The following is a 26,870-nucleotide window of genomic DNA, read 5'->3' as shown; positions in this document are numbered from 1 at the left end:
TCTGAAATCCGGAAGCGGGCACCGACGATAGTTCCGTCCTGTCGGTTGAAAAATAAGGACACCACAACTAATATTCTAATCATTTATCCTTGAATATATACATCAACAAGTTAAATTAATTCAGAACCCGTTTTCCGAACAATTTGAAAATGTGTACCACACATGTAGCAAAACAGTGAGTCCAAACGTCCAACAGTCAAACAAATCGTTCCAAAATTCAAATTAATTTTGGATTCTGGAATTGTCGTCCAACCTGCTCGGCACCACATGCTTCAAAGCAGCCTTCCCCTATAACCAGCCACATTCCAACACTACTTTCAGTTCAAATCACGTCATAGCTCGTCCCGTTCTGGGTGTTTAACATGCAATACCTAGTATTCCAGTTGGATGACAATTGTACTAGGGCAAGTGTACCATTAGTGGTGCACCTAAGGGAAAACTGCTAAAACACGGTGTTAAGATCATGAAATATATGGTTTTAACGTATCATTCGATAGATCTCAAATCATTCTATCATTCAAATGTATAAAAATCACGATTCATTTGAAATTTCCCTGCAAAAAGCCTTGCACCAATAATAGGAACACTGTTCCTTTAGTGGAGGTATATTTTAAGGATGGTTCCTTTAGTGGCGCAAACCATTGATTTCTTATGGGACCCTCCACTATGGGTACTGATGCACCACTATAGGTGCAAAGGAGCAAAAAAATTAAGCAAAATAATTGTTTTAAATAGTTTTACGGTTAAATTTCATGAATCTTATTCGATTACTTGTATCATTTTCGCATCGTACATAATACAAAAATATCACATAATCATTTATTAGCGCGAAACATGCCAAAACATACTACCTCCACTATTGGAGCTACCTCCACTAAGGGAGCGTTTGCCCTAGCTAGTTTTGCGCTTTCATTTTTCCTACGGCAAATTGGTCGGTGTTGCTCATTTTATCAGAGCTTTTCCCCCCATCGACTAACCCCCAAGCTATTCCCAAAGGCCACCTAGATCGTGCCACGAGGCTCCCTTGGCGCTAACTAGTAAAACGATTTTCATTTTGTTTCAACAGCTTGCGGGGGCACACGAGGGTGGTAAATAGTCTGGTTCAGTGTTTCTCAAGCGATGTGCTTCGGATCAATTTTGAATATTAAATCTTTGTATCAATTATATCTTCTAGCTTCTGGCTTCTGGCTTCTGGCTTTTTACTTCTAGCTTCTTCTTCTAGCTTTGAGCTTCTGGCTTTTGGCTTCTGGCTTCTAGTTCCTAGCTTCTAGCTTCTAGCTTCTAAACTTCTAGCTTCTAGCTTCTAGTGTCTAGCTTCTAGCTCCTAGTTTCAAGTTTCTAGCTTTTAGCATCTAGCTCCTAGCTTCTAGTTTCTAGCTTCCAACTTCTAGCTTCTAGCTTCTAGCTTCTAGCTTCCAACTTCTAGCTTCTTCTTTTAGCTTCTAGCTTCTGGCTTCTGGCTTCTGCCTTCTAGCTTCTAGCTCCGAGCTTCTAGATTCTAGCTTCTAACGCTTCTAACGTCTAGCCTCTAGCTTCCAACTTCTAGCGTCTTCAAGCTTCTAGCTTCTGGCTTCTGGCTTCTGCCTTCTAGCGTCTAGCTTCTAGCTTCTAGTGTCTAGCTTTAAGCTCCTAGCTTCAAGCTCCTAGCTTCAAGCTCCTACCCAAGTAACAATTTTAGTTTTATGAATTACTTCCAGGGTGCTATAAATAAACGCCCATAAAACCATGGTCAAGGCACTGTTGCTTTCATCGCATCCCCCAAAACCTCTTGTAGATTAGAACGTGACTAGTTGGCCCACTCTAAAAGAGGCTATGAAGTGTATAATCATGTCACACGAATAAAGCAAAATAGCATTTATGGTAGCTATTTTGAGGCCACCTGTTCTAGATGAATGTTGCTTCATCTTGAAAATGATTTTATTATAACGTTGATCTTGCCGGATTTATTCCAACGTAAACAAACCAAAATAAGATCGAAAACATCAAATAATAATTTGTCTCGTAGTGCTTGGTAAATATTTGAAGAAATTTATTTTGATATAGTGCGCAAATCTTTAGTGCCGAATGAGATTTACTGTGAAGTGTGATGAAAAAGAAGTTAAATTGCGTGTCCCCCCCTCTGAAAGTGATATATTTCAAGTTATTTAGCGTTTGCTAAAAGAAACCGCCAGGAGAAGAATAAACCACATTCAACATTTATTGGTTTGTATGGGCAGTAATTGAGCTTCAAATTAAATTTGGTCAGTTTAATCATCATACCATAGCATTTTATTAGTGAATTCATGGAAAAACTTGATTTGAAAATAGTGAAATTGTGGCAACCGGAGTGAAATTAATATGCCGGAACCATAATTGATAGATTGTCATCGACAAATGCTGTTTTGTTATCATAAATACATGAATCAGGGCACACTGTTATGATTCGGCATTTGTGGATGTAAAATTGCCGCAATAAATGCTGATTTAAGATGATTCAGCTTTTTTTCGCTTTTTATGGTAACTAAGCAGCATTTAACAAAGTTTGACAGTTCGGGCGTGATGTTTTGAAGAAAATACGCGAAAATAATGAAAATGGATATCAGTTTTGCATTTTCCCATTGGGAATAAGTGTTCCTTAGTAATAACGCAATATTACTGACATTATATTGAAGGGCATGTATTAAATTTGCAATGCTTATAGTGTTTTCGCATCTTATGAGCCCCAATACTGATTTGGGAGGTATTAATAAGGTAAGTCAGCAGAAACCAAGTGGAAGTCATGCAGCTTAAAAGCAGCTTTTATGACAACAAGCTGTATTATATCAGTCTTTTATCATAGCCGTAACATTTAAGAGTCGTTCAGCCATGGCAAGCAGTTTAAATAAGGTAGTGTATGCTGCAATAAAGCTGAGTTTGTAGCCACTAAATTTTGACCTTATGTTTTGGCTCTAAAAGGTTTTGAAAACAGCCAAGAGCCGAATTACAAAATATAATCTTTTGGCAACGTTAAATGTCGCCTCTAAGTATTATAGCAACCACGTTACTGTCATAAAACATTAATAAATCCACACGAAAGCCAAGTTGCTGTGGAATTGTTACTTGGGTAGCTTCCAACTAGCTTCAAGTTTCTATCTTCTATCTTCTAGCTTCTAGCTTCTGGCTTCTCGCTTCCAACTTCTAGCTTCTTCTTCTAGCTTTGAGCTTCTGGCTTTTGGCTTCTGGCTTGTAGTTCCTAGCTTCTAGCTTCTAGCTTCCAAACTTCTAGCTTCTAGCTTCTAGTGTCTAGCTTCTAGGTCCTAGCTCCTAGTTTCTAGTTTCTAGCTTTTAGCTTCTAGCTCCTAGTTCTAGTTTCTAGCTTCTAGCTTCTAGCTTCCAACTTCTAGCGTCTTCTTCTAGCTTCAAGCTTCTAGCTTCTGGCTTCAAGCTTCTATCTTCTAGCTTCTATCTTCTAGCTTCTATCTTCTAGCTTCTATCTTCTAGTTTCTATCTTCTAGCTTCTAGCTTCTAGCTTCTATCTTCTATCTTCTATCTTCTATCTTCTATTTTCTATCTTGTATCTTCTATCTTCTATCTTCTATCTTCTATCTTCTATCTTCTATCTTCTATCTTCTATGTTCTATCTTCTATCCTCTATCTGTGCCAGTTGGTGGAAGTTGACAACCACTGCTGGTTTGGTTCACACGAATCGTTCAGCATTTTTGCGGTTCTTCGTGGGAGGGGAGCTGACAAAATGAAAAACAGGGTAAATCGTCCGAGAAATGGCCAAGGTCACCCAGGTCCTACCAGTGGCATTTGGAACAATCGTAGTTCTTGCGGCTTGGCTTTGAGGATGGGGATCGTGGGGAACGTGGCAATCAAACAATCACGGTATCACCGGGAGCATACCGCTGTGTTATCATGGTGATAAGTTTAATGCTGCATTTTGTTTTGTGTGTACATACTGTAAAGCTTTCGAGTAAAGACGAAAAGGATTATCATCTCCACAGTGCGCATCGTACCTTCGTGCTGTGCGTACACGAATTCTCTCTGCTCTTGGATTTTTTTTAAACTTCCTAAAGCAATAAAACAGTACTTTTCAGTACTACAAAAACAGCACTTTTCAGTACTATTTTTTCTACTATTGATCCCTTTACGATCCTTGTTTGGACCCGTGCCTTCGATTTTTCGTTGGACCCGTTGGCGAAAGCTAGCGGTGGTAATCCTCCTTGGACACCGTCTTAGGAAAAAACCTCTTAGGAGGTCTCGTCATCTTTCGTTTATTTACTAAACATGGTTGCAACTACAAACTAAAGGAAGGGTGGATCTCTGAATTCACAACTTCCTTCCTAAAAATTTGGGGTGGGTAATGTCTGTTACATTACCGCGGGGTAGAACTACTATGGGGTAGAACTACTATGGACACAACTTCGATCAATTCTGGGTCAGACTCTAACAACAGTGCGGTAGCTTTTTGCAGATGATAGGATGTTTGATGATAGATGGTAGGTGCTGTGATTGTGAGTATTCAATTACGTTATGGTTTTAAAGGAGATCTCTCATTTGTTTTGGAAGCTTTTTCAGAGTTTCAGATTTCAAAGTAAAATACTCGGGATGGATTGTCCTCCATGACTGGTCCTGGCCGGAAATAATCGTGTTCCCTGCAGGAATTCCATAAATTTTCCGAAGAAAATTCTGCTAAAAGTGAACTATCTCAAAACAACTCTTATTGATTGGAATATTTATCGATAACTCTTTGTCAGCGAAAACAATTCTAAACAACTTTACCTTCGTGCTCTGCGTACACGAATTCTCTCTGCTCTTGGAAGTTTTCTTAAAAATTACCTAATGCAATAAAACAGTACGTTTCAGCGCTAAAATTAAAAACGGTACTTTTCAGTGCGACTAAAACAGTACTTTTCAGTACTATTTTTCTACTATTGATCCCTTTACGATCCTTGTTTGGACCCGTGCCTTCGATTTTTCGTTGGACCCGTTGGCGAAAGCTAGCGGTGGTAATCCTTCTTGGACACCGTCTAGGGAAAAAACCTCTCGAAGGTCACGTCTTTCTCGTTTATTAACTAAACATGGTATCAACAACTAACAAAAGGAAGGGTGAATCTCTGAATTCACTACTTCCTTCCAAAAAAGTGGGTTTTAAAACTGTCACTACACGTGGCAAGAATGGAAGAAAGGATGCTTCCCCGGAATGCGAAGTTTCTTCCAAGGGTGAAATGAATAATTGTATCGAAATGAGCAATCAGTTCGATGCTCTAGACAAATTTTCCGAACACCAAATCGAAGCAGCCTCTAGCCCAGGCTCTTTGATTCAAGTGAGGAAGCAAAGAGTGCCGCCTATCGTGGTCAGTTGTTCCGAATTTGCGGGATTTAGACAGGAGATCTTGAACTCCATTAGGGGAATCAAGGTTTCCTTCCAAATCGCAAAGAAAGGAGACTGTCGCGTTTTGCCGGAAACTCTTAAAGATCGTGAACTTCTTCTCAAACATCTTGAAGAGAAGAAGCACAATTTTTTCACTTATGACGACAAAACTGAACGTTTGTTTAAAGTTGTCTTGAAAGGTCTCTCAAGTGACTATAAATCACCTGAAGAGATCAAAAATGGAATAAATGATTTACTTGGTTTTTCCCCAGTCCAAGTAATCATTATGAAAAAGAGAACCCAATCTGGCATTGTTCGGAAAGGGTTTTCTCGAGAATTTTACTTAGTTCACTTTAACAAAAAAGACTTAAATAATATTAAAGCTTTAGAAAAAGCTAAACTTATGTTCGATGTCCGTGGGCATGGGAATATTTCCAGAAACCTGGAGGAAATTACCAGAACCCCACTCAGTGCCATCGGTACCAAAAGTGGGGTCATGGTACAAAAAATTGTCGCATGGATGCTAAATGCATGATTTGCGGAGGTTCTTCTCACGCTAAGGACGTCTGTCCAGTGAAGGAAGACACCACCAAGTTTATATGCTCGAATTGCTGGGCTAATCATAAGTCAATTTTTTGGAATTGCCCTTCACGCAAAAGAGTCATTGAGGCTCGTGCCAGGCAGATGAAAGATAATATCCGTTACGATAACGGTCGTTTACGGAATTTGCCTGGTAGAGTATCGAACAATATTAATTTTTCAGTTAACGATCGCTTGATCATGAATTATACCCATCATGAAGACCATAATCATGCTCATTCACAAACTAATTTTAATCCGTCGGGTAGCCGTTCGAATCTTTCAATTTCGAATGTATCTACCCACGGTAAATCCTTTGCCGATATCGTAGCAGGTAATTTGAACTCCTCCCTTGTTCGTACTATGAGTACCCATTCTAAAAGTTTCAAATCAAATGGAAAAAAACCCTACCGCCACAGGTAACTCCGCTTCTTCGTCTACCGAAAATTATAATGGGAATTCATCAGATAATGTACCCACTTCAAGTGACATGTCTGCCTCTGATTTTAATTTTCTAACTGAACAATTGAACATTAGATCAGATTGATGCAATGTTCAAAGCAGTCCAAGTTGGTGTAAAATTTACAAATCAAATTGTTATTGGATTACGTATTTCTAATAGATCCAAATAATAATTTAAATATTTTAAATTGGAATGCTCGTTCTCTGAATGGTAAAGAGGACGAGCTGTTTAATTTTCTTACGGTTAATAACGTGCATATAGCAGTTATTACCGAAACGTATTTACAACCTGGATCTAAACTCAAAAGCGTTCCTAACTTTTTTGTTTATCGTAACGATCGACTTGATGGGGCATGTGGGGGAGTTGCAATCATCATTCATAGGCGTATAAAACATCAACTGTTTTCGTCATTTGAAACTAAAGTTTTTGGAACTTTAGGTGTTTCTGTTGAAACACAGTTTGGTAAATATACTTTCATAGCTGCCTATTTGCCTTTTCAATGCTCTGAACGGCAAGTTAATTTGATCCAAACTGACTTGCGAAAATTGACTCGCATTAAGTCAAATTTTTGTGTCATTGGTGACTTTAGTGCCAAACATCGGTCATGGAATAATTCTCAAAGTAATTCCAACGGCAGAATTTTATTTGATGAGTGCTCTTCAGGATATTTCTCAATTCGATACCCTGATAGCTCTACTTGATTTTCCTCTTCTAGAAATCCATCTACGATTGACTTGGTCTTAACCGACTCTAGTCATCTTTGTAGCCAATTAGTTACTCATGCTGATTTTGATTTTGATCATGTCCCTGTTACATTTCAAATATCCCATGAAGCGATGCGAAAAAGCTCAAAAACTTCCTATGCAGTTTGAAAGTGCGCACAATTTTAATTTAGAACTTACCAGTCCAATTGAAAATCAAGTTACTTAGGACTTCGAAAATCAAGAGCACGTTTTCGAAAATTCCTGGGAGACTGATTTGGAAGATATGAGAACTATTATTAAAAAAAAAAAAACAAAAATATGAAAGCTCCTAGCAATGATGGAATTTTCTACATCCTCATCAAGAAACTTCCAGAAAGTAGCTTTTCATTTTTAGTTGATATATTTAACAAATGTTTTTAATTAGCGTATTTTCCTGGCAAATGGAAAAATGCTAAGGTTGTTCCAATTTAAAAACCAGACAAAAATCCTGCAGAATCTTCTAGCTATCGCCCAATCAGTTTGCTTACCTCTATCAGTAAACTTTTTGAAAAGGTCATTTTGAACAGAATGATGGTCCACATCAACGAAAATTCAATTTTTGCCAATGAACAGTTCGAATTTCGCCATGGACATTCGACCACTCATCAACTTTTACGTGTAACAAATTTGATCCGTTCCAACAAATCTGAAGGCTATTCTACTGGTCTTGCTCTTCTAGACATAGAAAAAGCATTCGACAGTGTTTGGCATGGAGGCTTGATCGCAAAATTAAAAAAACTTTAATTTTTCAACATACATTGTTAGATTGAACCAAAGTTATCTGTCAAATCGTACACTTCAGGTTAATTATCAGAATTCCAGATCTGAAAGACTTCCTGTAAGAGCTGGTATTCCTCAAGGCAGCATTTTGGGATCAATATTATACAATATTTTCACATCTGCCTTACCAGAGTTACCTCAGGGATGTTAAAAATCCTTGTTTGCGGATGACACAGGCCTCTCCGCCAAAGGATGAAGCCTGCGTGTCATCTGTAGTAGATTGCAAAAAAGTTTGGATATATTTTCTTCATACTTGCAAAAATGGAAGATTTCTCCTAATGCTTCCAAAACTTAACTGCTAATATTCCCACATAAACTAGACGCCCTTTATTTGAAACCTTCATGTACACATGTTGTTACGATGAGAGGGGTTCCAATAAATTGGTCAGATGAAGTTAAGTATCTAGGGCTCATTGTAGATTTAAATTTTTCTTTTTAAAATCACATAGAAGACATTCAAGCCAAATGTAACATATATGTAAAATGTATCTATCCCCGAATAAATAGAAAATCAAAACATTGTATTAAGAACATGCTTTTGATAATCAAACAAATTTTCAGGCCAGCCATGTTGTATGCTGTACCAATATGGACTAGCTGTTGTAATACCAGAAAGAAAGCTCTGCAGAGAATTCAAAATAAAATTTTGAAAATGATTCTGAAGCTTTCTCCCTGGTATAGTACCAATGAGTTACATAGAATATCCAATGTTGAAACATTGGAACAAATGTCAAATAAAATAATCAATAATTTCAGGCAAAACTCGTTACAAATTTCTATTGCCACGATTGATGCGTTACATGTATAGGTTAAGTTATATTAAGTTAATTGAAATCTTTTATAAACGGGTAAAATTAATCTGAACTGCGACGTCAAATAAAATGTAATATGTTGTTAATAAAATGTTTAAAAACAACTTAAATTTGTTTTACCAAATTAAGATGATTGTGTTATCTAACATAGAACACCTCGATATAAAAAATGAATGTAATGTTTGGAATATTACTAATAAAGAAATTGAAAAACATCAATGTTTGTTGAACAAATACCTAAATGTAATATTCAGGATGAAAGCATGTGTTATTATATTTTACTTATTTGAAAAGAAACAAAAAAACTCGATTGGCTGGAACTTCATAGAACACTCTAAATCTTATGCCGACACTTACAGTGGCGAACCATCCAAAGTTTGTTGAATAAAGTGATCCTTTTGCAAGTCTACACTTGATGTGTCAAACCATTCAAAGTTTTTTTTAATTACAAGAATAAAGGTAAAAAGAAAGGAGTGTTTAAAAAAAAATTAAACATAAATAATTAATGAATCAGAGTTTATGTCGACACTCACAATAACGAACCCTTCATATTTTGTTAAAAAATCATATTTACGTCCCACCGTTGTAACGTTTAAATGTGCAGTCATACATATTTTATAGATTAGAAATAGTAGCATGAAACGAGCTCACCAATTGATCCGTCATCCTTGACTGAGCAGCAACAAACCACTTTCAGCTTCACTCATTTGCTCGGGTATGTAAAAGCACTCAGAGAAAATAGACGAGCGACCCGAGAGGGAAAACAACTGACGGCTGCTCGGGCTTTCTTGACGCCCTGCCCAGGAGCAAGCGTCAAGGTCGAAGGATCAAAAAGAACTAATCGTAGATCGAAGGATCAAACACTCTCAGTTAAAGTTATTATGAATAGGCATAACAAATTGAAGGAAGAATTCTGATAATATTAATATAATATTAATATATAATATTTCCCTGGCCACGATCACAGGGTTTGACGGTGCCAAAGTAGAAGGTGCACCATAATAATACCCGTCTGTGAAACATATCACCTTCCCAATACTTTGGCACACCTCCAACGGTTCATGATTTATCATGAAACGGCTGCATTCAGGCGGAGGATCTGTTAATATGTTTCGGCATATTATCAGGTCCTCTTCGAACGGAGGGACCGCCAGGGCTCATTAGTTACTTATAAACCAGTGCTGGTTGTTTGATGTTTCAATTCGTTTACACGAGTTGTAGCATCCTTTGTACTAATCAGCAATGGTGGTTAAGTTTCGAAGCCAACGTGTGATCAATCGTTTTATAATGCAACATAAGAATGGGTGTTTGGTGGAACTGTGTGTTACACTCGTAGTTATTAAATTTAGTGATTGTGAAGGTGCTAATAGTGATTTTATAATTAAATCTATGGTGATGAAAATTTGAAAATGAAAGTGGAAGTGATTCTGATAGTTTTGTAAAAATATAATAATAATGATGTGAACTCTACTAATTTAATAATGGCCATAATACATTGTGCAATCATTTTTTTGAATATAAACTTAATTGCCTAGTTCTTCAAACGTGCATGATAAAAGTGTTAATGTAATGACAGCGAGTGCAGAAGAATGGATCGAAGTGATTTTTTTTTTTTAATGTAACTTTCTTGGTCATAGTGTTAAATCGTAGTTTGAATAGTAATGACTCTACAGCAACAAAAATAATGATACATTTAAATTGAATATCTTTAAATTACTTAGTAATGCTAACAGATGGTAATGCTAACAGATTTATATGAAAATGGTGTGATGTGAAAAGTGATATAATAGAAAGTATATCTGAAGTGTATTACGAAAGTTGATGAGTGATAATCGGTGATATACGTGATAGTGTCGAAAATAAAAGTGACGATAGTGAGTGATGAAATGAAATGGGGAATGAAGACCTTTTAATAAAACTATTTCGTTCTTCACTTTAACCACTCTAGTAGCATTTCAGGCCTTATCATAGTTTGATAGTAGTCTGAACTACTAGACTGCAAAACTACGGCAAGGGCTGATTGCTGCTAGCGTACACAGTGACCATTTGAGCAACATTGCTTAGGAACGTCTGTGTGATGAACGCAATAGAGGCTTATAAAAGCAAATGCTGGGAAGGAGCTTAGGGCAGATTAAGAGTGCCAGTACTACCCCTATCGCTACCGACAAAAAAAAAAAAAAAAAAAAAAAATATTAATATATAATATTTGGAATAATACTAATGAAGAAATTAAACAAAAAGCTACAAAATTCAATATCAAACAAACGAAAGGCTTTTATCAAGGGTCCCCCGGTCGCATCCCTGAAACCGAACCTTCCTATCCTTGTAATTCCTTCAGGTTGCCAGCCGTTCCTTGACTTGACTTATTTTGTCACTTTCACTGTCAGCCGCCACAAGCCTTACCCGCCTACCAGTCTTCATGGCTTTCGGTCCCAGGTCGGTTATCACCCTAAGTGCAATGGCAAACACTCACCTTCACACCATAAAGACAATCGTACGGCTCTTTTACATCGCGTCGTCGTCGGTCGGAAACGTTCCCTGCCGAAAGGGAAACACAATTCATGGACTTACCTTGAATTGTGATTTTCCCGCGAAGTGCACGCGGACGCTTTTATTTATTTTTTCCTTTGGGCATTGGCAAAGGGAATTTCTTTGTGCCGTCTTTTTAACTTATTCGTAAATTGTGGAGTACCCACTGAAGCTACGGTCTGTCTTCAACTAAAAGATCTTTTTCATTAAAATCAATCAATAATTTGCTGTATTACTGTACCTTAAATTCTCGACATTTGATAAAAAATAATGCTCAGTAGCAATTGGAAGGATCTTGAACCCACCCCTCGGGATTCAAAGTTACCTGTCCTATGCTCTAGTCTAATTGAGTGCCCCGAAATCCTTATCCTCGTTGTATTAGTTGGGCCCAGCAATTCTATGCTACGAACCTGCGGCACATATTTGCCATTTATCGTTATTCGATCCACTTCTCATTGCACGATTATTAATATCGCAACTGTTATTGTTTCGACTATACTCTTTGCCGGTACACTAAAACCTCCGTTTACGCATATTTTATGTGCTTAAATTTCAGATGCGTCATTTCATTTACATTCATCTTCTTTGCCTTTGGAGACGAACAAGCCTCCGGCTGAAAGTCTCGATAATAAAGATAATAATAATAATAATCTTCTTTGCATTACGTCCTCACTGGGACAGAGCCTGCTTCTCAGCTTAGTGTTCAATGAGCACTTCCACAGCTATTAACTGAGAGCTTTCCTAGCCAAAGTTGCTATTTTCTCATTCGTATATCGTGTGGCAAGTACGAAAAGATACTGGACCGACCGGAAGTTGATCCCAGACACCTTCAGCATGCCCAGACAACCAAAATGTACGCATAACGAAATCACCTGGAGGCTTTATATGTGCAAAATTTCACTTATAAGATGTCACGAAAAGGCTTTCTACGTACAAAAGTGGAGGCGATATGCGTGCATATATTATGTGATGAATAATAACATACAATGCGAGTGTTTAAATATTCCACCGAACTAACCTGTGATCTTATGCGACTTAACTAATGATAACAAATGTTGATTTGACAGCTGCTACGAATTGATTCGACTTACTTTGTACGAGTGTACGAGGCGAAACAAAATGTGCAAATAAACTCAGAAAAAAAGGTGTTTTATGCGAGGAATCTCATCAATTTGACGAGTTTATCCACGGTGTTTTGCGAGTTTGATATAATTAGTATGAATAAACGAGTTATAACGTGAACTTTCATGCGATTTCTGGTTGTCTGGGTGGCTTTGCTTTGTACCCGCGGATTTCAACCACTCGGCTAAGAAAGCGCCTTGTAATACAACGTTGTACTAACGTTAATTATATCATTTTCTGAATTGTATTTGCATCACAACCTATTACGCAAATGGAGGCGCTAGTGTATTTGAGGGAAGAAAATGCACTGGAAAAGTCTTCCCGCGTGTTTCCCGCAAAGTGGTGTTTTGTTTTGTGTTTGTGAACCGTTTGGTGTCTTTCATCGAGCACTTTCCCAAACTAGCCCCCCGGTGATTTAATTGTCTTCGATTAGCAAATCAGATAGCGCACCGCCCTCGCGTTTGGCCGTTTTAGTTTTTGTCGAGGATTTGATTCGGACGGACGGTTGTTGTAGTCAAGTCGGTGGAATTGGCACAACCGCAAAAGTTTGCACTTCGCATCGGTGAACTTGAACCGGGCTGCAAGGCGGTGGCCACGTGGTGTTTCAGTTGATAAAGTGGAAAAAGCTGTCGACGGTGAGTGGGAAGTAATTGTTTCCGACAGGTTTGGGAGAATGGAGTTAATGTCATTTATGCTTATTAAGAGCTGTGAAGTGGAATTCAGAAATTATTGTTGTGTTTAATGCATTTATTTGTAGTTATTATCAGAAAGTGACAACATTTGTATGATTCGATATGTAATTAAAACCTAGTTCATCTTAATAGAGCCTTTCGACTTGAACTGGGACCGCTCACACTACAAAGCAACTCAAAATCTTACTCACATGATGCGCTATCTGTACCTACTTCTATTACATTCTGACGAAATAAAACTTCCGATTGCTGCCAGGACATAAATTACAAGATGATGGCTGTATTTTTATGTCCTTTGCATGCATATGTATCTTTTCGCTGCACGCTTCCCTACTGTGTGTCGTGTTGCTCTTCTTCAATCGATGATCATTGCTAGCTTTCCCGCTCGTTGTTGATATATGATACACAAATGATATATCAATGATTCTGTTCATCGGTGTACTTGGTGAGGATTTGAAGAAGTGACTTAATGTTTTGTTTGTGGAGTATCTCAAATCTAATGGTTGAGATACTTCACACTAAAGTCAGTACATTATACCAAAAACTCTCCTATTCGTTACATCTTTTTTTTTTTTTTTTTTTTGAAGGGTAGCGTGAAAGTACCCAATTATGCAATATTGGAAACAAGAAGAGATTATTCCTATTTTTGCACTGAAATATAACGTCTTATATTCGAAGGAATGTCTAAACTTTTTTTTCAATTTCTCATTGTAGTAGGCTGTTTTTCATATAGCAATTCTGTCATGAAACGGCCTACTTTCCTGCACCGAAGTATGCAGTGCGGGAATAGTCACTACGCAACTGAAATCAGTGCTGTAATGATTCATTAGGCAACGCTTTCTCATTACGCAACTGTTTTAAGTTGCGTAATGAATCATTACACAACAATTTTCCAGAATTTAAAATGATGGTAAATGCATTCCGTTATAATGTCTGATACCCTCTAGTGGTCTTCTACGAAATTGCAAAAAATGTTGTACGTAACTCGTTGCAGAACTCGATTTTTACAGCACTCGTCGTCGGCAAGCCTCGTAGGATAAATTTTCGACTCGTGCTGTAAAAATCATCATTCTGCAACATGTTCCGTAAGCTACTAGTACGCAACTCGTTGCAGTAATCTAATTTTACAGCACTCGTCGAAGTTATCCAACAAGAGAGGCAAAAGGTTTCGAACCAGTTCATCCACATCTCCGATTGGCTACCAACCCTGGCCTCGGCCGCAGGCATAGACATCCCGTTCTCCAAGGACCACTCGGAAATTGACGGCCAGGACCAGTGGGGCCCAGATAGCCGTAGCGGTAAACGCGCAGCTATTCAGCTAGACCAAGCTGAGGGTCGTGGGTTCGAATCCCACCGGTCAATGATCTTTTCGGGTTGGAAATTTTCTCGACTTCCCAGGGCATAGAGTATCTTCGTACCTGCCACACGATATACGCATGCAAAAATGGTCATTGGCATAGTAAGCTCTCAGTTAATAACTGTGGAAGTGCTCATAAGAACACTAAGCTGAGAAGCAGGCTCTGTCCCAGTGGGGACGTAACGCCAGAAAGAAGAAGAAGAACCAGTGGGAAGCCTTATCGTACGATACGGGCAATCCCCACCGCGTAGTCCTGAACATGATCGACGAAATCTACGGCTACAGTAGCTACATGGAAAACGGCTTCAAGTTCGTCAACGGCACGTACTCCAACGGATCTTACGAACTACTCCAACCGATTAATTTATGTTGCCTAGTGAGAACAAATTTAGCTGAGTAGCAATCAAATTTCCCGTTTTAAGTTGGAAATGGTGAAAGAAATCCACTATGGCGATAACTGGTACAAAAAGTATATGAGAATTCAATTATTGCAATACTTTGGTGGCGGATTGTCTTTCTTTTTTGTGCAGTGGAATAAAACAAGTAGGTTCCGAGACGGTTCGGTAAGGCATCAGCTTCATGTTTTGTCCTCGAATACTAGAATTTTTCAATCATACTTTCGTAAACGTTTACATACGGTAGTTGCTAATTTCATGGTAGTTTCAACGATGCTCGATTTTTTAATTGTCACTTTGTTCCCAAAATCATGTACCTATGTAATGGAAAAGCAATGTAAGTTCATTTATGCTGTTTTGTATCATATTTCAAATTTTCGCTACATTTTTACTTCTTTTCAATAATTTATTTACGCCCATGAACCCATTAATTTGATTAATTATCTATTTAACACAACATTTCTGGAATTTTTTTATAAAATACAACTTCATTATTTATTAGCGTAGCATTGGTATCATTCATTCTTGATGGCATTTCAGTTCATTTCACTATCGCCATAATTGGCACATCTACCGTATATGGAAACAATTTCCTCTCGCATATACTAGTTCAACTACAGTTAACCCTTACTCAATATTCTGTATCTCGATATAGTAAAAGTTGGTCTTCATGGCCACCTCGATGGTCCCTTGGATCGCAGTTGCACTGGTTTTGTGTTTTGTAACTCGATATCTCCCTAACTCGATGGTCCCTTCAATATCGAGTAAGGGAGAGATGACTGTATATTTTATTGGTTGTTGGCTTTCTCTAAAATTCATGATTCGAATTGATTATGCAGTCAATTCTTTCGTATCCTATAGTACTGAACAATATATTTGCAACTATTTTGATTTTCAATACAAAATGGTAGATCTGAGTTACTTATCGTGCGATTTGAAAGAAATTTCAAAAATTCTTTAGATATTCCAGAGATTTTTGCAATTACGGGTTCACAATCAGTAACGTTTTGACTTAAATGATTTTTTGATCATCGTTCATAATCCACATAGCTCAAAAAATTAAAGGAATTGTATCTTCAGCAAATTTGTAGATTTAAATCAGATTAGCAAGTTTGCTAAAAACAGTTTTTAAATAAGGCTTTCATATTTTCAGATGAATCGTTTTCAATTTACCGTCGAAAATTTCATTTAATTGAAATCGTTATTACTTTTGCACACTTGATTGGAAAAATAACTTAAACTGTAGGTATACCGTAAAGCTACATATACTTTGCAATTGTATTCAATGGACAATTTGATGTAAAATTTACGAAAAAGTAATACGTCATCTCGGTGAAAATCGAACTCACGACGCCCTGTTCACTAGATAGGGCGGGTTACCCCTGCACCACGATAGGACTCATTGGAACAGAAGTTAACCTGAATTTGACTTCAGCTCAATAACAACGTGGTCCTCTTTCGCAAAGCGCACCTCTTTCGTATGAATTACATGCCCATCCCAACACAACGCTTTCTATGGTATACTTGTAGTCCTGGAAAACTTCGTCTTGCCATCAAGTATGCTGGCTGATTATTCTTTGAGGTCCCTTACAATTGCGTGAAATAATTTGTGTACCATCCCTAAGTTGCAAACATATCTAATCTAATCTAATCTAAGCGCTTGCACAGCCAATATTGAAAAGCATCCTGGAAACACCTAAATATCTTCCAGTATTTTCTGGTCAGCATTAATATTTGTAGCATATCAATGATTTGATACAAATATTAAAATGGCCAGGCCCGAGGATGAAGTTGTCCTAATGGTGTGTAAATCTTTGGGAGCAATTGAAGTTCTACGTGTCAAATGATTTGTTGCTGCTGGAACGAATATTCACGAACTAGACTACGTGTCTTATAAATTTACCGTCAACTATAGATTCCGAAAACTGCTGCCATGCGATCCATTTGGCCGGAAAGAATAAGATGCCGTGAATTTATAAACAGTTTTATGATCGCGTGGAGGTTTTTTTTTTCATTTGCTAACTGTTAGTGACTGTAGTTATATAATGAAATGTCGTATTGATTCTTCTTTTTTTTTTCAAAGATGTTGTATATCATTTGGTGAATGAACGTTAAGTCTTGTTAAATTAGTACATAAGAAAGTAATCTGTGTGACTTAGTCGAAGGAAAAATCACTTGAAATTTGATTGAAAGCGAGTTGAGAGGACCGCTGAGATCGGAAAATAGGATATCAGAAGGCCGGCTCCAAAGGCACGTTCCCCACCAGTTGGGAGATTTGTGCCATCGCCATATTTGAGCCTATTTCATCATCTACCCGATGGGAGAGGAAAGGGAAGGGAAAGATGGGAGGAAATAGGAGTGGGGTCCCTTGAAGAGGGAAAATCGCATAAGCGAAATGAGAGCATGTAGCTCCATACCACAATGGGTTCGAACAGCGCCCTAAAAAGGGCACTGCAAAACGCATGAGCGTAGAGAGCCTATAGCTCATTACCACAGCGGGTTAAGAATAACAGAATGTCCTGAAGATTCAGGCTTCTGAATTCAGTTTCACTCAATAAGTGTTTACCAAGTAATTGGAATCGCATTTGCGAAAAAACTGGACAGTTACATATCAAGTGATACGAAGTTCCATAATCAGAGTCACAACTATCACACACAAATGAGTCAGCACGCTGAATATTTGCCATGTGATAGTTGAGTCGGCAGTGGCCTGTCAACGCTCTGACCAAGAGACTGCAATTCTGCTTTGACAGATTTGTTAAATACTTTGCCACCCTTGGAGATGGCTCAGTAATGTACAATTTTGTTTGACGACATGACTCCAAACTATTCCAATATTGCTTGTGCTGAGTTGCCGCCCAAGAGTTTATCTGAAGCTTCACCCAGCACTTCGAAATTGGAATAGCCGGCTCAGGGCCAATGAAGTCATGCGATGCTCCATCGCGAGCTAGCTCATCAGCCAATTCATTTCCAGCGATGGAAGAATGGCCAGGTACCCATACAAGGTTTACAGAGTTGACTGAATTCAGTTCCTCAATTTGAGTTCGACATGCGATAACAAGCTTCGACCTTGAGCTGGCCGAAGCGAGAGCTTTTATAGCAGCCTGACTATCTGAACAGAAGTATATGACTTTACCCATTACGCGCTGTTGAAGTGCTGATTGCACTCCACACATAAGAGCAAATATTTCCGCCTGAAAAACGGTGCAGTTTCTACCAAGTGAGTAAAACTGATTCAGCCTTAGCTCACGAGAATATACTCCTGCACCAGCTCTTCCTTCAAGAAGGGAGCTATCAGTGTAACATACTATATTGTTTGATATACTTCTTTTCAAATAGCCAGACGTCCACTCTTCCCGTGAAGGGAATTGTGTGATAAATGTCCTGTAAGGAAAGTGACAAGCAATTGTGAGATCACTTGGAGCAAGGACAATTTTGTCCCAATTCACCAAAAGTGGAAACAACGAAGTGTGTGTAGATCTACGATTCACTGGATTTTTCTCCAGTAGATCCAGTACCCATAAACGGTAAGAGCAAGAAAGTGCTTCTTGTTTAAGATATATGTGTAGTGGCGCAACGTCGAAAATGGCCTCAAGCGCTGCTGTGGGAGTTGTAGAGAACGCACCAGACATCGCCATCAAGCACATCCTCTGGAGATGACCCAATTTTGATTGGATTGTTCTCACTTCGCCCTTTTGCCACCACACAAGACATCCATATGCCAATATTGGTCGAACAACTGTTGTGTAAATCCATTTGATATATTTGGGTTTGAGGCCCCAAGTTTTACCAAAGGTTCGCCGGCATTGACCGAAGGCCATGCAAGCTTTTTTGACTCTGAAATCAATGTGAGCTGTCCAGTGTTGTTCAGACTCATTTCCCCGAAAATAACATTTTCCGAACTACGAAGCCACGATCTACTACAACCATGCTCTATCCTCCTAAGATAGAAAAGCAGATGGTTAAGCTTGAGTACTGCACACAAAATCGATCAATTTCGATTCCAGAGAGCCACAATTCAAGTTTCGGTGAAATGAAATGAGTGAGTGAGTGAGTGCGAATCATTTCACCGAAACTTGAATTGCGGCCCACCGAGATCGAAACTGTCGGATCCCATGTCCATCTCAGGAATACAACGCACAGTTATAACTGTTCATGGCTTCACAATTCGAATTTCGGGGAAATGAGTCTGGTCAACACTGGAGCTGTCCATAAAAGTTTGGAATCTAGAATGACTCCGACATACTTTACTTGATCAGTCACATTAATCTCAGTGCCAAAAAGACGTAAAGGTCGAATTCCATCGCGGTTTCGTCTTTCCGTAAACAGAACAATAGATGTTTTATTCGGGTTAACCGAAAGGCCATATTGGCGACACCAACCCTCGACTACCTGAAGAGCACTTTGCATCAGGTCGAATAGGGTGCTTATGCACATACCAACTATCAGAGCTAGATAGTCGTCGGCAAATCCATATGTTGGAAAACCGCTATTATTGAGTTGCCTCAATAGCGTATCTGCTACGAGATTCCACAAAAGTGGTGACAAGACTCCCCCTTGGGGGCATCCGCAAATACTCAATTTTCGAATCGCTGCTTGACGCAATGTCGAGAAGAGATGTCGGTTTTTGAGCATTTGATGAATCCAATTGGTAATCATTGTAGGTAGCCCATGGTTTCGTGCTGCTTCCAATATGGCATCGAAAGACACGTTATCAAAGGCTCCCTCAATATCCAAGAAAACACCCAAGCAGGATTGCTTCTGAGCGAATGCTTTCTCGATATCGTATACAACTTTGTGTAAAAGAGTCACTGTGGACTTTCCAGATTGGTAAGCATGTTGATTCACATGAAGAGGCATGTTTGCCAAATAAACATCACGGATGTGATGATCGATAATGCGTTCCAGACATTTCAGAAGAAAAGAGGTCAGACTGATTGGTCTAAAACTCTTCGCTTCCTCATACGACGCACATCCTCCTTTTGGGATAAACTTTACAGTAATATCACGCCAGGATTTGGGAATGTACCCGGTAGCTAAACTGCTTACAAGTAGCTTTTTCAAAACATGTTTGATAAACTCAAACCCCTTTTGGAGCAGAACAGGATAAATCCCATCCGCTCCTGGAGATTTGAAAGGAGCAAAACTATTAAGTGCCCATTGAATCGATTCAGTAGTTACGATACTGCGAGCCGAGGCCAGAGACTCGTAACTACATGAAAAGACATTTGGTTCATCCGTAGATGCTATGTCCACACATCCGGGGAAGTGTGTATTGAATATACATTCTAAAACTTCTTCATCGGAAGAAGTAAAGTCACCATTAGGTAAGCGAATTTCGTTCACTTGGAAATCCTTAGACTTTGCAAGGATTTTGTTCAGCCGACTGACTTCACTCAAACTGGAAACATTTGTACAAAGGTTTTTCCAGCCGGATCGTTCAGCAGAACGAAGAGCCTTCTTGTAAGCCTTGCGAGCCGACTTGAACGACTCTGATCCAGCTGAACGGCGTCTGTTCCAACTCCTTCTACATTGTTTCCTGAGTCTAGTCAGATCGGAATTCCACCATGGGGTCCCTCTTGTAGTCTTTACAGACCGCAGAGGACATGCTTCTTCAAAAGCTTCCATAATGTAGGATGTTGTAGTATCAACGGCATCATCCAGATCACTTGGATTTTCAATGGACGGAGAATATCCATGAAATTTGGTCGCAACCAATTCAATATAGAGTTCCCAGTTTGTTGACCGGGGATTCCTGAAACGCAAAGTCTGCGCAGTTACATTTGAATGTTCAAAGAAGATGTAGCGATGATCAGATAATGATTCCTCATCTGATACATGCCAATTCGTCAACTCGTGACTGATTCTATTCGAGCAGAGCGTTATGTCTAACCTGAGAGAGAGGAGACAGCTTACTGACAACTGGCTTGTTTTCTCGGCTTCTTTGATTTCTTTTTCTCATGTTTGGGTTGTGCACAATGGTTCAGAGAGCGCAAACTGGGTCAAAACCATTTTCACATTCCATTTGTTAAAATAAAAACATAAAATTCAAAAAATTCAATATCAATTTGAGTCCAATCGACAATATTTAAATAATCAAAGATTTTAGATGCGAGAGCACAGGAAAACAACCTGAATTTTCAGTCATATCCAGTTTTAGTTTGGCCAAATTTTGACGGTTTTTCACGCTCTGCCCTTCGAATGTGCGGTTTTCCAGTGACAGTTGATGACAGGTTCTCGTGACTTTTGAGAGTTCGCAATCTAAGCCAGCTGTCTCCTCTCTCTCAGTGTCTAACACTTCTTCTCTATAAGAAACCATGAAGGTTGGGCGATTGCCTATGTTAAGTAATCCAAGGTCTGTACTACTTAAGTATTCCATCTGTGTGACTTAGTCGAAGGAAAAATCACTTGAAATTTGATTGAAAGCGAGTTGAGAGGACCGCTGAGATCGGAAAATAGGATAACTGCGCATTGTGAAGGTCGCCATTTTTCATTTATATTGTAAAGTGAGTTCGGAGAACTGCTTGTGAAAAGATTAGAAGCGAGTTGAGAGGATCGCAGAAATCAGTAAATAGGTTAAGAGCGCGTTGTTAGGACCGCCACCTTTTACTAATAGTGAAGTAATAGCGAGTTGGGAGGACTGCTTGTTAACATATTAATAGCGAGGCGAGGGGACCGCTAATATCGGAATTCGTGTTGTAAGGACCGCCACTCTTATTGGTTTGTAATGAAAGTTGATTGCAGACTCATATCAATCAATATGATGTTGTAATAAATAATTAATAGTTTTAGTTTTCTTGGATAGAATTTTAATAAATGTAATAAAGCATATAAAAACGATAATCTCATGAATGTCCTTTGCATCATAAGGTGCGTCACATTTGTAAAGATAACTACTAGGAAGTGGGAACAACTTCTTTTTTTAACTGTTTATCCTCATCCTTCTTTATGGCATTGCATCCTAACTGAGACAAAGGCTTCTTCACGACTTAGTGTTCTTATTAACACTTCAACAATAATCAACTGAGAGCTTTTTTGCCAAGGTATTTTTGTTTTTTTGCATTTTTGGCAAGTTATTACTACTAACTTCGACAGGGATGTACTAAAATCTAGAACAGCACCACCATAACCTTTTAGCTTTACGTTAGATCACAAATAGACTGGCAATGAACTAACCTTAAGATCTAGTTTTTTGTTAAGTAAAAATAATATTGAACACTAGTGGTCCTGTCGAACTTCGTTTTGCCATCAAGTAGGCTGCTGAAAAATGGCATGCAATCTCCCATACAAAACGACAGATTAGTTTTCAGCTTAGAGAGACTCGCGAAGTGGGAAAAATTCAACGTCATATGCAGCCCAGATTCCGCTGTCACGAAACGTCAAATACAGCCCGTCGTTTTTATGGCTGAAAAAGAGAAAAGTATTTCATTGAAAATAAACTGTTATTAAAAGTTTCGTCAACGGAACAGTTTTTCCAAAGATCCTGATAAATATAACTATAAGGCTAGTTATTTCTAATGTCTGCTACGTTCGCTGGCTTGAAATTTCACTCAAAAGCCAATTTATGCTTCGGTGTTATACAGCTTGCTTTGAGTCGCATGACCGCTACAGCCATAAAAAATATAAAATAATCACGGTCGATACCTTCTCCTATTTATATAGAAGTTCTTCAAACCGCAAATGTGTACAAACTATAGAATAAGCATCACCAAATTAGAACTGTTTGGTAAGAAACACTTTTGTAAACTTTTTTGAATAAGCGTTGGGCTGGTGGTATGAGCTTCCTATTTAACATTGACCTATTAGTCTCCATGTTGGGAAGCGTGGAAGGGGTTCATGTCTGCTCAAAGATCAAGATTCCAGCAAATTTGGGATGGCAATGTGCGTGACGTGGGAACGTCAAAATGTCATAATGTCCAAAATATGACGGGGTCGACAGTCTAATCAACAATAAAAAATAAACTTGATCATATCTCCTGCCGTTGCCCAAACATTCTTGAGTTCATTCTTAAGTGAAGAAAAACTGAACATGTATGGGATCGCCCATTAGTCATGTTTATGGGGGGAGTTATACAAATTATTTTTTTTATCTTCATACAAAAAATCATACCATAGGGGGAAGGGGGCGTAAAACCGCCAAAATTGTCTAACGTAATAAATGAACAGCCCTTATGTCTATCAAATTTACATAGAAAATTCTGTTATGCTATGTTATACGAGAAAGAGGAGAGGTCTCTACATCTTTCTTAAGTACGTATTCAACTAATCATAAATTCCAGTTGTTGCTAGGACGTGGCCAGGGCAACTCTCGATTATTGAAGGATGGGTCAATCTTGTCCAACAGTTCATTTTAAGTTTGAAAACTCCAATTGATTAGTGGATAAGAAGAAGTCAAACCTTATTGTATGGTATGTGACTTGACACCTACCATGTATCGTAGATGCTCAACATTAAGGCGAAGTAGGCCGTCATTGAAATTTGTACCTGTCGTTGATGATTATTGCTAATTCATCTCACGATTTCGAATCAAATAAAATCAGTTGGTTTTGCACTGACACAGCTGAAAAAGTATCAGCATACTTTATGCATGTAAGCGCGTACAGTGATACTTTTTCAAGACAATATAAACTATCAAGACTGAGTTTATCACTTTGAAATTGCAAGTAGCAAAGTCATCATTGCTAGCAAAACGAATGACGGGCTATTTAGCCTTAACATAATGTCGAAAATTCTGAAACAATTAAAAAGTATTTTAATTGCTTCAAAATAAGTCATTAGTTTATATTCTGAACATTTAGAAAATTTCGAAAATCAATTTTTATGTGTTGCTAAAAACAAATAAGTTGTTGACAAAATCGGAACGTGATAAAAACGAAACACACCTGTATGTAAATGTATACTATCATTATTTAAATGTATACTATCTGTATGTGAATGTATACTATCTTTATTCATTCAACGAAATGAATAATTATAAAAAAGAAAATCATGGAAGACAGTCCCATTTTATAGTCCTTAATGCATCTTTAAATACTCGGTAATCTGTTTTCTGTGCCATAAGACATTGTGTTGAAGTGCTTTTCGCCTTCAGAGTCCTCTGATGAATAAAAGCTGCTGATACAGCAGTACAAGTGTTTCAGGTTTTCTTGAAATAAGGTTTAGTTTTGTAAATGCAGTCAACTCTCCCTTACTCGATATTCCGTTTCTCGTTATCAAGTTAGAAAGTTATGGAGAGCTGTCTGAACAATAATTTCACTACATATTTTTTTATCATGCCTCCATCATGTATAATACAAGTAAAACAACATAGAAAGGAGAATACTCCCGCATATTCCTTGGCACGCCAACGTGCATCCATCGTATGTAGCGCACAAATCATTGGCCACGCGATGCATGTAGCCGTCTTTTCTGCCCTACATATATCATATCATACATTGAAGCTAAACAAATCGAAACGGTTTCATTGTCATTCCACTTAGAGCTTCCATATTGCAGCCACCCCCAGTACATAACAATCCCCAAAATAAAAATAAAAATATGCCTACCCTTGCTGAACTTGATACAGGAGCACGTGCCCAAAATGCTATCGATTAAATGTTGTACTATTTCTGCCAGTCTTCGTGGTGATATTTAACCAATCGAACTCAAGCTCCGTTCCCAACAGTGCAATTGTGTTTTCGATTCCCAGAGCACCTCTTTTGCAAGGTAGAGAATGCACCACGATTGCACTTTTCACCTGTAACATAGAAACCTCCCACCACGCTCTCCGTTTGGTTAGAAGTGATAATCGCCACCAGTGATTGATGATCGTATTCTCACCTTTTGCCTTACGTCCTTTCATTTCCGAACAGTGTGAACCTCCCACGAGTGACCGCCCAGTTGGAGAAACTGATGGGAACCAATGTGGTACGCCTCACGGACCGGAAGTACATGCAGGAGCTGCAGCGCCGCATTCAGCAGGATTACAATGTCACCCTGGAGAAAAGGATCAGTGAACGTGAGGTGAGTGTTTCTGGACTACAATAAACGTCGGCGTAGACACAATCACGGTGGGAAGAATTGGACTTATAATTTGACTAATTTGGAAGCTGCTGTGTTTGAGTTTCATCTTGTGCAGATGATGCAGATAGTGATCCATTTTTTCTCTTTTTCTTCTAATTCCCCTTTTCAGAAGTTTTGTGGATAACATCACACATATGTGCAATTTTTCTATCAAAATTGTGTGCTCTCTCGTCAAAAATCCAGATACATTTAATATGTTTCGTTTTTTTGCATCATCTTTTCTATGGAATCGATCAAAGAACATACTATCTGATTGGGAAGTATAAAAGTATAAAGTATAATATTTGAAATAACGTATTAAAGCTTGACCGATGGAAATTCGGTCAGTTTCAAGTCAGATTGTCTGCGTCTGGCAAAACGATTCAGAAATTCAGCTCCAGAAATTATGTTTTTAAGGAATCATCAGACATTTTCTTTTTCTTGGCATTTACGTCCGTTCCCACTGGGACAAAGCCAGCTACTCAGCGCAGCGCCTCAAAACTCAAACGTCATGTGTATAACAATACTTATCAACAATGTTAATAATACCTTCGATACTTAAAAGTTGTTTTTTTGTTGATTAAGAAAAGTATTGTATTTTTCTACATTAGAGGAACGACGAATTTTTATGGAGAATGCAAGCATGTTTAAAAAATTGCGTTAATCTAAATTTAATCGAGCAAATTAAACCAAACTATGTTAAAGTTCTATTTTGCTTTCTTGGTGGATTAGGTCACACTTTTTTTTATTGATAAATCATTGTTTAAATTTTATGTAAACATCAATGAAACCAGTGTTTCATACAACTTTGGCGACCTGTAGCTAAAGCATGCTGAAACATTTCCTAGAACGGCACCAGATTCAGCAACCCCAAATCTACTGGAGACTCATAATTTGATCCTTGAGACGATAAAAACGATAAAAAAACATACACTTCGTAGTTGCTACTCCGTGATCAATCAGGATAGTGATATTGCACAGAGAACCACTCAGATGAAGCTTGGGTTTTAATTTTTTTCCATTTTCAATCTCTAATCACACTACCCTTGATATTTTTCGATTGATAACGGCGCCGGCCACGTCCTTATGTCCACCGGAGAGAAAAAGGAAGTTAATTGGTTAACCGTTGTGACTGCATTTTCCACAGCTATCTTGGAAGTAAGAGTGTTTTGTTAATGGTGGATGAGGTATTCGACCGTATGGATACCACTGTGGTAAGCGGTTAAGTCGATATATTCAATTCTAGCGATAGATAGAACTAATAATGTTTGCGCCATGAGAGAGAGATAGAGAAAGACAGCTAATAGGAAGAGTGTTACAAATATGTGAAAGGGCGGGCCTGGGATTGAACCCACGACCTTCTGCTTGCAAAGCAGAAGCGATAGCCATTAGACCACCAACCCCGTCCACATAATTTGATCCTTGAGACACGCAAATATGAGGATTGTGAGTATAAATACAATAAATTTAATCTAGGATGCATCTAAAATCATTTTTTCTTAAATTCTCCCTAGAAATATTTGCTGAAAAAAAACTGAGAACAATAAAAAAAATTCTGGGATCCTCTGAAAACTCCTCTTTTTTTCCTTCTAGAACTCGTACAGAAATTACACCAAATTGAATTCTCCCAGATTATTCTATGCAGTTTCAAAATAATGTTATCGAAGCATTCATCTCAGAGCTTTTTTCATGGGTTTGATCAGAAATTTGATTAAAAACATTGACCTAGGCGGGATTTCCAAGGTAACTACTACTGCTTCAAAGACATATCCTTAATAATGTTAAGCGTTATCTATGGATATCTTCGAGAAATCATATTTTGAACAGCATTGATTGCATTGATTTGTCCACAATTATTTCAGTGATTTACATTTGGAAATATATAAGATAATAAATCTTCGAGCTGTTTAGTAGAATACCTATGAGTAGATGAAAAAACCGAATTTAGTACTATACCATTTAATTCCACTAGAGTTTGTATCCTTCCTCCAAAAATCTTCTTAGAGGCTGCTCCAAGGATTC

General features: G+C 38.3%; 1 protein-coding gene across 6 annotated transcripts in view; it reads left to right on the top strand.

The window, feature by feature from the left end:
- The window catches only part of LOC5573900 (intracellular protein transport protein uso1), a 128,683-nt gene that overhangs the window by 68,440 nt on the left and 33,373 nt on the right, over nucleotides 1–26,870 (top strand). For all 6 annotated transcript variants that reach the window (XM_021847647.1, XM_021847642.1, XM_021847643.1 and 3 more), the window contains one exon: nucleotides 24,659–24,809. In XM_021847647.1, the coding sequence (XP_021703339.1) occupies nucleotides 24,659–24,809 (151 nt within the window). The remainder of the gene's footprint in view (nucleotides 1–24,658; nucleotides 24,810–26,870) is intronic.

This window comes from Aedes aegypti, chromosome 2 (assembly GCF_002204515.2).
Source record: "Aedes aegypti strain LVP_AGWG chromosome 2, AaegL5.0 Primary Assembly, whole genome shotgun sequence".
Lineage (NCBI taxonomy): Eukaryota > Metazoa > Arthropoda > Insecta > Diptera > Culicidae > Aedes > Aedes aegypti.
Note: the sequence above shows the minus strand (reverse complement) of the source record. Positions and strands in the feature narration are given on the sequence as shown.